Source organism: Octodon degus, unplaced genomic scaffold (assembly GCF_000260255.1).
Source record: "Octodon degus isolate 3935 unplaced genomic scaffold, OctDeg1.0 scaffold00029, whole genome shotgun sequence".
In the NCBI taxonomy this organism is placed as follows: Eukaryota; Metazoa; Chordata; class Mammalia; order Rodentia; family Octodontidae; genus Octodon; species Octodon degus.
In genome coordinates, this window is record NW_004524605.1 from 10,473,557 (window position 1) to 10,486,550 (window position 12,994).

The window sequence follows — 12,994 nt, forward strand, 5'->3', positions numbered from 1 at the left end:
CAAAGGACCAGGCTTAGTGCTGGGTAGCAGCAAGTAAGAAAACAAAGGCGAGTAACAAAGACCCTGGCAGGGGCAGGGAGGCGGAGCAAGGGAGCAGCGCGGTCCCAGTACTGTTCTCAAGCTCCCTGAACCCCCGTTAAGAGTCACTGAAACAGTGATTCCTTCCTGGGCTATTTCATTACTGTTACCTGGTAGAAAACTAACGGGATGACACACATTTGAGTTAGTCTTTCATTCCTGAAAAGCTTTAGTGATTTATCCAAATAAGCAATTCTATGAAACCGTAAAAAACAAAGTTCTAACCCAAAGGCGAGACAAGGCAGAATCAACATGATGGGTAAGGCCTGTTTCACATTTAGAACTTTCGGAGGAATAGAGGTGGAAGAGCTTGGGTTAATACACATGAAACAAAATTAACTATATACCACCAGTCACAGGGTGTGGCAGTCCTCTCTCCAACCAGAACAAGCTACGAAGGTAGTTTGTGTTCAAGAACACCACAGGGGATTACGGAAGTTTCTCCTCTTTGGGGGAAACCTGCGTAAGGCTTTGCGACAGCCACGGTCACTCTGCTGGTGCTGCCTGTTAACAGCTGCTGGTTTTCCATGATCTTTCCTTTAGTCTGTAGCAAACTGCAGCTGAGGCCAGAGTCAGGCCACGCGCTGTCTACGGACAAAGCCAATTCACGCTCATCCCTCTTGTGCTGGTCTGCATGACTGCAGACGCATCTGTGCCAGCGTGTATGCCAGAGAGGTGTAGCTGCCGAGACAGTCGGGAGATGGCTTCTGTAAGGCCCTGAGGGTTTACGTGCAGAAGGTCTGGCAGTGTCTTCCGTACAATTTAGTGTCGCCATATTTCTGAAGGAGTTCTTGGGCCTGTTGCTGCAGGTCCTGGGGCACAGAGCCAGGACACTGGGACCTGATGTGAAGCAGGACGAGGCAGCATTCCAGCACATCCGGGAAGGGCCAGGTCTGAAAAATGAGATGAGGATGAAGACAGAGCATGTCCAAGGAGCCTGCCAGGAGCACAGGGGGCACCACATCTCTGCCATGTGGACAGCATGCAGGCTCCAGCGCCTTTTCCCTCACGCTCACCCAGCACTGAGGAGCTGGTACTCAGAACCGGGCTGGTCACGGGCATGTCCTTGACACACAGCGTCCTTTTCTAGTGTACTACTTTAAAAATTCTGTTGCCCTTACCGTGAAGGCCATAGCCAAATGGACCTGCCTCCCCCTAGGTTGCCAAATGCATGTACCTCTGAGGTTTACTTCCCTCCAACTCCTAAGTCTGCTTGCCTTCTTGGAAGGCTGAGGTATCAGACCACTTGTGTGGTCCACAGCTGTACTTGTCTCCACAATGAGCTGGGTCTCAGTCCCCAACACTTTCTGAGACAAGTTGTGGAGGCTGGGCCTGAACTCGTAATTCTTCTGCTTGCCGCCCAGTGCTGGGGTTACAAGTGTGTGTCACTTTGCCTGCCTAAAAATCTGCTTTCAGGAAATATTCTGGCTAATAAAAGGTAAATGCATCCTAATTTTCTTCCCAATACTGGTGATGAACTCAAGGCCTTTGGGCTGAGCTCTGTCCAGCCTTTTTGTTTTGAACCAAGGTCTTGCTGAGCTGCTAAGCTGTCCAGGCTGGGCTCAAACTCTTGCTTAGAGCCCCACCTCCTAGAATGCTGGATTAAAGAAAGGTACCACCAGGCCTGGCCTATATCCTAAAAATGTAAGCATATTTAAGTAGTTACACTTTAGAAACTGAATAGAAAGTAAATAACCTTTAAGAATCTGGTTAATTCACATGACAACAGGAAACAGTAATGTTTTACCAAATGAACTGCTTTATAAATCTTACCTTGATTCTTTCAGGGAACTTAGCAATTCTTTGATTCGCCTCCGTAAGCCTTCTGGTTAATTCTGGCAGAGAAACTGGCTCATTTTCTCCTTTGCTGTTACTAGTAATGAAAAGTACCAAGTCATGTATCTTGCCTTGAATAATATGCTCCCCAATTATATTTATTGTGAGAAAATACTAACATAAATTTCACTGCCATAACTACAGTTAACTACACTTCAGTGGTATTAAGTAACTTCTCCATGTTAGGCAACTATACTTATCCAGAACACTTTTCATCTTGGAAAACTGAAATTCTACACCTGTTAAACAGTAATCCTCCATGCTCTGCCTCTGGCAACCACTGCCGCACTGTCACAGGAACCACACTACATAATTTATCTGTCACTAGCTTATATCATGCAGCACAATGTCCTCATGGTTCGGCCACTTGTCAGATTCCTTCCCTTTTAAGGTGCAGTAACACTCCACTGCCTCCCCAGGACACAACTGCTTGTCCCCTCCCATCAGGGCACACTTGGCTTGCTTCCCTGTCAGCTGCCATGAACACGGCCGTGCAGGGGTCTCTGAGACCCTGTGCTCAGTTCTTCGGGGTCTCTGTCTTGAAGCGAAGCCCTCCCAGCACCTCATAGTACTTCTCCTTTGATTTTGTGAGGAACTGCATCACGTTTTCCACATGGCTGTCCCGTCTTACACTCCCATCGGTGGTGCACAAAGGTTTTGGTTTTTCCATTCATATCAATACTTGCTACGTTCCGGATTTTTAAATAAAAGTCATCCTGATGGCATAAGGTGGGGTTTTACTGCAGTTTTCACTAGCAGTTCCCTAATGGTTAGTGAAGCTGAGTGTCTCCATGTGTTTGCTGGCCAAGTGCTTATTGGCTATTTGTCTGTATTTCTGGAGAACTATCTATTTATCCCTGGTACTGCAACTGCCCCCCCAAAACAAAACAACAAAAAACCATAAATCAAAACAAACAAACAACAACAAAAAGGAATCAAGAGAAGGCAATGTGAGGTGATATAAATTTTTCAAAACGTAGTTCCTTGCCATTCTTCAAATCTTTCAGACTAGAGTGCCAGTGAAAATTTAGGACATTTAGGTCAAGTATGGAAGGCCTAGGTCTCTCTGGGGAATGGTTAGACTGAGCCAGGGCTCCTACCCACAGGGGGGTAGACACATTTTCCGGGCAGAATGTCTGTGCCCCAGAGAAGCACTGTGACTGAAGACTAAGAGCCAGTGGGCTAGTTACAGCTTGAGGCAAACCTAAAGCTGCCTAGAATGACTTCAAATCTCTGAATTGTGAATTTTAAATGAGGTGTTGATGATTTAAAATGAAGACTTCAGGCCCGTGAGATAGATTAATGGGTTAAGCACCTGCAGGGGCTGGGCTTCAATCCCCAGCACCGTATGCTGTGCCAGCCTTGCCCGTGGGTGCGCTGAGCTGGCCACGGCCAGCGTGGTGGCACACCCTGTAATCCCAGTGCTGGGGAGGCTGAAGACAGGAGGATCACTACGAGTCTGAGCTGCATAGTGAGACCCTGTACCAATTACATAATAAATAAATACTTCAAGGATTCTTAGTTTTAATTTCTTAAAAATAGTAATAATAACAGCTGTGGGCTTACTGATGAGCTGCTATTTCATAGGCTCTGTACTAGGGGACATAATCACGGCAGCAGTTGCTCAGAATAACAACTATGCAGTGATTGGGGCTGGTGAGATGGCTCAGTGGTCTCAAGCACCTACTTTGAACAAGCTTAGCAAAGCACAGGCACCGCGGTTCAATCCCCAGCACCACATGCCAGCCAGCCGCGACCCCTGGTGGGCTGAGCTGGACACACACACACACACACACACACACACACACACACACAAATAAAATTAAAAAAAAACAAAAAACAAAAAACTATGCAGTGATCAATCGCTGCACAGCTCCTAGCATACAAATCCAGCTGCACAGTGGTGACTGGCTCCTGCCCACACCGCGCACCGTTTCCAAGGGAAACCATTGGGAAGCGATAGCCTTCACTCCTTGGGAGTTTTCTCAGTTCACTGTGTAATTTTAAAAACACACACTTGTTTAGTGTGTTTTTGAAATAATATAGTGTAAATAATAAAGTGTTTTTCCTGAAAGATGCAATAATGCAACATCACCCTTTATGGGACTGGTTATCTGGGGACTCTGTTAGCACCTAACCGTAGGATTTAGTACTGCACCACTGCTGAGAGGTGGGGTTCTGTTTTGTTCTCAAAACCACCAAGGTAGAAGTTGGTATCTGACGACAAAGGTAAAGCTTAGAGACACAAGAGACTTGCCTGGAGTCACTTGGCAAGGCCAACAGTATTACTTAATCTGACTCCAAGTCCCCCAAATCTGTGCCTTCGTTTCCAAGGGCAGCAGGTGCTTCTCTGGACAAATTACAGAGCACCCAGCTGGTCTCCCTACTCCTGCTGGGACGAGACTGTGCACCTACCACTGGCTCTCAGGACCGGTCTCCTGCTCGGGTTCGCTCTTGCTGGGCCCACTGGCCGTTGACGTACACAGCAGGCTCTTCTGGTGCTGGTGGATCATTTCCGCCAGCGTCTCCTGGACTCGAGCTGCAGTCCTCTGTGCATTCTGGAGGCTGGCGTGCGGCTCTGAGAAGAGCCCCTGGCAGGTGCTTAGCACCCGCATGCTCTCCTCTGAGAGTCTCTCGCTGGGCTCTGTGGCGCCACAGCGCATCTCCTCAGCACTGGCCTTGTCCCTGTCCACCTGCTGGCTCTGCCCAGCCGCCAGTGTCTTCTGGTGTTCAGCCCTGACCCAGATGCTTGGCTCGGAGCCAGGTCCGGAGAGCGACCACCAGACCTCATACAGACGCCCATACATGCAAAAGGCCTCCACACTTCTGAGAGCTGCTGCCGCCGAGGACTGATGGTCACCCAGTTTGTCTCGTAGGTGGCCACAGCCTACAAGAAAAAGAAAAAGGTTGTATACTCTCTCTGGGGTCATATACTTCTTTTGTCTGCCAGAAATGTGGCTTTCTGCCACATCTCAGTACCTGTTGCCCGAGAGGCACCCGAGAAACAGGCTGGCAGGACACTTGGCACCACAGATGTTGGTCCTAAACCAATTAGAGGGAAGTGTTTCCTGGTGTGGGGTGATGGTGTCACTGCTGTGCACAGGCTAGGGCTCACTCAGAGCAAGCAGAAAGAGTGCTCCCTTTCTCCCAGGGCCAGGCGAGGTACAATCCCACTGTAACCCTGAACACCATGAGGGTTTGGGGCAGTGACAAATTATGCAGGTCTAATAATGTTTTGGTATGTGCCTCTCTGATCGTATGTCATCATTTCTCTCTCTTACACTGTGTGTGGAAAGTGGGCAGGAGGCAGAGAGGCAGGCAGCTCTGGGTGAAGGCAAACGGTGCAGACATTCCGGCTGCCTCTTTCTTTGGGCTTGAGACAGGGTCTTCCTATGCAGCCCAGGCTGGCCTTGACATCACGGTGTGTGGGCCACGCCTGACAATGCCTATCTAAGAGCTGGAGTGAGGATTCCAGCTACTGTAATGACAACTGGGTCAGCCTGTCTTTTCACTAGCCTGGTGTTCCTGGTGCCACACCGGTGGCTCCTGGTGGAGAGCTGCTCGATGGCGGGAACAGACATGAGCCACTCACCGTCGGGGAGGAAGGCCGAGCACACTCCTTGCATGATGGTGAAGTTCCCTGAATCGTAGCTCCGCATCACCGCCCGAAGCAGCGCCTGCACAGCCTCATCCCAGGAGGCTGCCTCTTGGTTCAGCACTGCCAAGGTCAGGTCATGACAGATGTGAAGCAGGAGCTAGAGCAAGGGTGGGGCTTTCAGTACAACATCTCGCAGGGCACCACCCTCCTCCCGGAGCTGCCCTGGAAATGGTGCTCAGCTCCTGATCCTCAAAGCCCTTCTGTCCCCACCCTGCTTCCTCAGGAGCAGCTCTCTGGCCAGGGGCACAGCAGCACGCACGAGACAGTGCCCTGGTGTTTGCCTTTGATGAAAACGAAATTTCTAGAATGAAAAGCTGTAATGCAAAGTCAACAAAGCCACCAGAATAATTAAGATAGAAATCCATCAGTTTTAGATGTACAGGTTCAAGAACACTGACCAACACATACAGCAGTGTAACTACCACCAGAACCAAGACAGATGGACGTTTCTGCCACCCAGAACCGTTCCACGCATGACCCTCCTTCGTGGACAATCAGTTCATTCCAGCCTCTGAAAACACTGACCTGAGTTTTACTGCTTTTATTTTTCTAGACCTTAGATAAAGCCACAGAGTGCTGTAGTCTTTTGTGTCCTGGAACCTTTATTTGGGATGTTTCTGAAACTCATTGAGGTCTGTATACTAGAAATGTGTTCTTTTTTACTGCTGCACTGTGTAGCATTTAGTGTTCTGAGTGTACCCCGGCTGCACAGCCACGGCCAGGTGGCCTCTAGCTTCTGGCTGCTGTGGAGTACGCTGTACCACGTGTTTGGGTGCAAGGCCGTGTGCGGAGGCTGGCTCCTTGTGGCCAAGTATCTGGACAGCGGGGTGGCCAGGGCAGGTCTTTATACACTGACCTTTAGAGAAACAGCCTGTTTCGATTTGAGGGAGTCTTACTCCGCATAAATAAAACAATATTTCTTTATTTTAAAAATAAAATGCAGATAAACTGAGATATAGTCACAAATGGTTAGGCCAGTTAAATCAACTTGATCTCTTTGTATCAACATGCGCAATTTTACAAAAAAAGCTACTGAAATAAGCTGCAAAATAATACGAGATAATATGATGACACAAAATAACATGGAGAAACAAGAGCTACCTTTAGAGAGCCAGGCGAGGATATCGGGCTGAGGAAGGGAACTAAGGACTTCAACTTTATTGTAGTATTATTTTTTAAACTCTTTTATTTATTTTCAGAATCTCACTGTGCAGCTCAGACTGGTAGTGATCCTCCTATCTCAGCCTCCCCAGTGCTGGGATTACAAGTGTGCACCACACCTGGTTTCGGTGGCTGGCTTGGCTCAGGGCTGGCATGGCATGTGGTACTAGGGATCGAACTTGGGTCCTTATGCTTGCCAGGTAGGCACTTAGACTGCTGAGCCCCTATTGTATTATTTTATTTTTATTTATTTATTTTTTTTGGCAGAACCGGTGATTGAACTCAGGCCCTTGCGCTTGCCAGGGAAGCGCTTATTCCACTGAGCCATCTCCCTGGCCCCCTATTGTATTATTTTAAACCAAACAGAAAATCTCACATGAATATATAAAACAAAATCCTAGGAAGTAAAAATTACTCAAGAAAAAAGTGTGAATATTTGTTAATTCTAGTTATGGGCATGGTTGTACACCCCTGTAATCCCAGTACTTGGGAGGCTGAGGCAGGAGGACTGCTGTGAGTTTCAGAGGCCAGCCTGGGCTACATAGTGAGACTGTCTCAAAATAAAAGAGAGAAAGAGAGAGATGGAGACAGAGACAGACACAGATAGACAGACAGAGACAGAGAGAGACAGAGACAGACAGACTGACTACTGATGTAGAATCTCAATTTCTGTTTGGGTACTGGGATCAAAGTGGGGATCTTGCACTTGCCAGGCAGGTGCTTATGGCGCTGAAGTATGTTCCCTGCCTTTGACCTAAGACCTCAAATCTAAAGTGTTTTACTCCAAAGGGATCTTTCCCAGGGTGCACTGGCCTGCCTTAGTCTTAAAAGTAAACTATTCTATAGGTTTTCCTGGCTCACCGACACGGATGGGCGTGGAAGGCCAGTGCAGACGGTACCTGTTTGGAGGGCGTGTTGTTTGTAGCAGACGGGTACTTAATGTCCTGCAGTCTCTGCAAGGCTGCCCGACACTGCCCTGGGCTGTCCAGGCCGAAGGCGCTCTTCCACACTGAGGTCACTCGCTGCACGAAGGGCCCCTCGGTGTCCGTGGCCCATGTGTGGTAGGAGCCGCCTGCGGCTTCTGGAAGCTGCTTCTCCTCCAGATGCCGGCACAGGAGCTCAAGGAGGCAAAACACCAACCTCTGGCCCTGGGACCCATCAACAAAGAGAACACACTTGTTATGCGTGAAGTTCCCCTAGTCCTCCCTTCAGCATTCCCCTTCACACTGGACACAACCACGCCCCCTCACTGGGGGCTGCCTGCAAAGCTGTCACATGGGAAAAGGGGGCAGCACCTGACCTCTCCTTTAGGTGCCTTTTGGGAAAATTCTACCTTTGGGTCCTTGAAGCGAAGAAACTTAAAATTATTGTTTTCATATTATTTTTTTATGTCTATCTGTATCTATCATCTGTCTGTCCACGGGACTAAACCAGGCCAGGGTCTTTGCAGTGAGCTATATTAATAGCCCTTTCATATTTTTTTAAGTTATAAGACAGTATCTTGCTAAGTTGTCCAGCCAGGCAAGACTTTAGTGACCCTCCTGCCTCAGCCTCCCAGATTCCTGGGATTTTAAGTGCATGTTACTGTGTTGGGGCTAAGGAACAATTTTTTTTTTTTTTTTTGGTGGAACTGGGGATTGAACTCAGGCCCTTGTGCTTGTCAGGGAAGCGCTTATTCCACTGAGCCATCTCCCCAGAGCAGGAACAATTTTTGTAACATGGAACTCCCAACTGGAGCCCCACTCGTACAGTTTAAGGCATACATAGGTAAGCTCCGTAGGAGTGGTGACCCAGCTGGAGAAAAGACGAGCTGGGTTCTCACCACACTCACCCTCCCTGTCCCAGCGCCAGGCGAGGAGCAGAGGTTAAGAGTAATAGAGCAAGGGGCCAGGGCCATCAGCTTTCTGATCCGAGGGCCGGGCAGGCCTAAGTGCCTGTCCGAGTGTGCGTGGTGGGGATCAGCCGGAGGAGACAAAAGCAGCGAACAGCTCTGGGACGTATTTCTGCTGGTTTTGTAGTTGTCCCAAGTCTGGGTGTAGCCCTATGGTAATACTTTCTTAGCTTATAAAGGTCTGTTCCATACAGCGAGAGAAGCCCCATTAGAGCATTCAGGTTCTAATAGCTTACAGGTCTTGTTTTTTGGTTTTGTTAAAGATGCTGTTTTGGAGATAAAAATGAAATGCTAAACAATCACTCTGGAAGCATTCTTTTTTTTTTAAATTGTAGATAAGATCAAGGCCAAGGGCTGGTGAGATGGCTCAGTGGTCTAAAGCACCTACTTAGAACAAGCTTAGCAAAGCACAGGGACCGCGGTTCAATCCTCCAGCACTACATGCCAGTCAGCCCCGCCCCCTGGTGGGCTGAGCTGGCCACACACACACACAAATAAATAAATAAATAAATAAATAATTAATTAAAAAAAAATCAAGGCCAGCCTCGGCTAGATATTGAGCTTAAGGCCAGGCTGAACTACATGGCAAGACCTTGTCTCAAAACAAGGAAAAAAACCCAAAAAACAAGAAACAAGGAATATACTCAGTGGCGCCATCTCCTAGCATGTACTATTTTGTGTCCATTTATTTTATTTTTTTGGTGGAACCAGGGATTGAACTTAGGCCCTTGTGCTTGCCAGGCAAGCGTTTATTCTACTGAGCCATCTCCCGGGCCCCTTGTGTCCATTTTTTAAATACACTGTTTCCAGAAAGCTGCTCCCTGCCTAGCATCTTCCAGGGGCTCCGAACACTCAGCTAGGATCGTTTGCAGGGCAGCGCTCACATTGGGGCAAGAGGAAATTAAGAAGCTCACATTAGTACCTGACAAGCACAGGCAGCTAAAATGAGCCAAATGTGTCCTTGCTTTGCAAACTGGAGTGGCTCTGCTTTCTGAGGTGCTAAAAAGGCAGCAATCATCGTTATGATTTTGTGTGTGGTGCTGGGGACAGAACCCATGGCCTTATGCATGCTAACCAAGCACTTTGCCCCTGGCCCAGTTACTTGTTTTCAGCCAGATCTGGCTAAAAGCCCATTCTAGGCAGACTAGAGGCTGTCCAGATACTCTGTACAAGGCAGTAAGTGATGGAGTAGGAGAATGACCATGCTGTCTCACAGGCCCTTGTGGCAATGACAAGCCCTGGGCTGCAGTGTGACAGCCTGGCCAGGGCAGCCACACACTTCTGAGGACACTTCCCAGGCCAACACAGTGCAACTGGGGCTGTCCACTGGGCTTGCCCAGAAAGGACTTGGGACCCCATTCTGCAGCTGGAAGGAGACGTAATGGACTGACCTGGAGACTCTTGTGCAGCTGCAAGGCCTCCTGGGCGCCCACCCAGTTCTTGGTGGGCAGCAGCTCCTGGGCACACCTGAGAGCCAGAAGGGCGGCCAACTCGTTCTCGCCCGAGATCACAGCCAGCTCTGCGGCTGTCCTCAATGACGCTGTGTCCCCCTTTTTTGCCAAAACTTTGGCTGCATCAAAAGGAGAAGTGGCCCCTAAATAGCTGCAATATAAAGAGAAACTCAATACTGCATCATAAACAGATGTGCTAATTTTCTTTTGTGGAACCAGGGATTGAACTCAGGTCCTTGTGCTTGCCAGGGAAGCGCTTATTCCACTGAGCCATCTCCCCGGCCCCCAGATGTGCTATTCCCAGATAGTGGAAGCACTTTTCTTTTTAAAAAAGCTTTTTTAGAAAAAGAAAAGGGCTGTTCATGTGACTTACTGCCTGCCTGGCACGTGTGAGGTTCTGAGTTAAATTCCCAGTACAAAAAAGAAAAAAAACCCTTTACTGTCAGGCATGGTGCTATACGCCTGTAATCCCAGCACTTGGATTACTGCAAGTTTGAGGCCAGCCTGGGCTACATATTGAGGCCCTGTTTCAAAACACCACCACCACCACCACCACCACCACCACCACCACCACCACCACCACCAAAATCAAAACCCCCCGAAGCAAACACTTTACTCAGGTATATTTTACAAGTTACAAAATTCTCTCTAGTCAGATACTACATATACACTAACTTCTCAGTAAATTTACTGGGTAGTGCGCCACCACCGTGAATCAGTTTCAGAATCTTTTAATCATCCAGTAGGGTTCTCCCTGCTCCTTTTGTCCGTTCTCACCAGCCGCAGGAAACAATTCTTCTCTCTACAGATTTGCCCATTTCGTACATAAAGGACTCTTGCAGTCCTGGGCTCTGGCTTCCCAGGGCTTCTACAGTTGATCCCCATAGCAGCAGGAGGCGGCAGAGAGCCACTTCCGCCCTCTGTAGGTGCCTGGGCTGCCAGGCATCCCAAAGCCTGTCTGTCCCTGAACTGGCCGAGGTCAGCACAGCTCGGCACAGCGAATGAGGCAACAGTGCCCAGGTTAAGGAAAGAAAGGAGCCCCAGCGTGGCCTGCACTGAACTCAGGCTCTTGAGGCTGTTACACTTCACTATACAAAAGGAGTAATTTCTGGGTCTTCTCTGATCCTGTGGTGATGGCGATTCACATGAGTACCAAGGAGACCCCAGGCCTTCCTATGGAGCTGGCCTTAGCACAGCTTCTGAATTTGCTAGTTGCTTTACCTGGACTTCTAACTTGGTCCTTTCTCCCTCTGGACCCACTTCCCTTCATCCTCTCCTGTGTGTGGCCCCGTGGTCCCCTGGGCCTTACCATTTGGCTGCCACAGCGTAGTGGCCGTCTCTTTCCAGGACAGCTCCCCAGCTGAGGTACAGGTCCTTCAGTACAGGGTCCTCGGGGCGCAGTCGGGCCTTGGCTACTGCAATAGCTTCTCTAAAGGCAAGAACAGACAGTGGAGCTGCTCTGGAAAGGTTTCTCTAGAAGAGGCTTGAGCAAGGGCTCCAGGGCCGGACGGTGTTTCCTTCTGGGTTGACTACACTGCTCCGATTTTGCGTAAAGCTGGACCCTTCCGTTACCAGCCAAGTGGAAAACATGAGCCCCTTGATTCTTCCTCAGCTCAACGCTTCTTTTTTTTTTTCCCAACAATTCTTAAAGTGAGCCCTGTGTGTTCCTGGGGATCCAAGACCCTTTAGGGGTTCACAAGATCAAGCTAACACTTGGGGATTACTTGCACTTTAAAACCTGCACACTTGCACTGACTATGCAAAGGCCACGGTGGGCAAAAGCTCCGGCATGTGGCAAGAATCAGAAGGTGGCCCTCACCCTCACCAGAGGTGAATGCCTGAAGAGGCAGTGGAGGTCACACGTTTTGGTCACTTAAGTTAGCACTTTAAGATGGCGCCTGACCAAGTGGGAAGAACATTTATTTATGTGCTCTGTTATATCCCAAACAATAATGGTCTGTCTCTAGTTTGTATGAGTGAACTGTAAACTGAGCTGCGGCTTGCTTCATGGAACCCCGTTCTGTGTTTAAAGAGACTAACAAGTTACTTGGTGCTAGGTATCTGGGAGATGGTTTCTCAACATTGAGCAAAGCAAACCTAGGACTTCACAGAAAACAACCACCGGTATATGTTGCTCATCATAAAATCTAAACTTTCTAGAGAAAATGTGAAATTTTAGAAACTTGTACTTGTCACCAGGAGGTTGACAGCTGCCCAAAAGTTAAAGTTTTCTCCAAATGTATTTTAGTACAGGGTCTTATAGGGTCTCACTATACAGATTGGACTTGCAGTGATTCTCTTGTTTTCAGCCTCCAAGCACTGGGATTACAGGCGCCTGCCACCATGCCCAGTTTCAATCCCGGCTCAGTGTGCCCTGGGGACAGAGCTAGCACAGCACACAAGGGATCACACCCTGGTTGGCTGCTATGCCTGCCTTTAGCAGGCGTTTTAGTGTGCTGAGCTATCTGCCAGGCCCCTTTTCCCCCTATGCATTTGGTACAGGGTCTTGCTGCTCAGCTCGGACTCCAGTGATCCTATTTTCAGTCTCCCCAGTACTGGGATTACAGGTGTGTGCCATCATACCAGGTGGTGGCTGGCTCAGCGCGCCTGAAGGTGGGGCTGGCACAGCACGTGATGCCGGGGATCACACCTGGGTCTGTGTGCTTGCCTAGGCAGGCGCTTAGACTGCTGAGCTATCTCCGCAGCCCAAAGATAACTTTTTTGATGAGACTGATGGCAATATTAAGGAACGTGATGGGGGAAGGTCATTTATAGTGAAATGTGTTGACATTTGGCAGAATGCAAAACTCTCAACTAGTATTTTCCAAATGGCACTGAACCTCTGTGTCACAGCCCCCACAGCTGGGGGTGGAATCGTAGTGACCTAAAGAGAAAGCAGGACCTAAGTTGTGTTTGGGG

General features: G+C 48.8%; 1 protein-coding gene across 2 annotated transcripts in view; it reads right to left on the minus strand.

Annotated features, from left to right (window-relative positions):
• Nucleotides 1-223: 223 nt before the first annotated feature.
• Gemin5 (gem nuclear organelle associated protein 5) overlaps nt 224-12,994 on the minus strand; it is a 44,314-nt gene continuing 31,543 nt past the window's right edge. For both annotated transcript variants that reach the window (XM_023713196.1, XM_023713195.1), the window contains exons 22-28: nt 11,385-11,504; nt 10,016-10,226; nt 7,633-7,881; nt 5,507-5,669; nt 4,330-4,801; nt 1,852-1,951; nt 224-971 (exon numbers count right to left, since the gene is read on the minus strand). In XM_023713196.1, the coding sequence (XP_023568964.1) occupies nt 804-971; nt 1,852-1,951; nt 4,330-4,801; nt 5,507-5,669; nt 7,633-7,881; nt 10,016-10,226; nt 11,385-11,504 (1,483 nt within the window). In that variant the 3' untranslated portion in view covers nt 224-803. The remainder of the gene's footprint in view (nt 972-1,851; nt 1,952-4,329; nt 4,802-5,506; nt 5,670-7,632; nt 7,882-10,015; nt 10,227-11,384; nt 11,505-12,994) is intronic.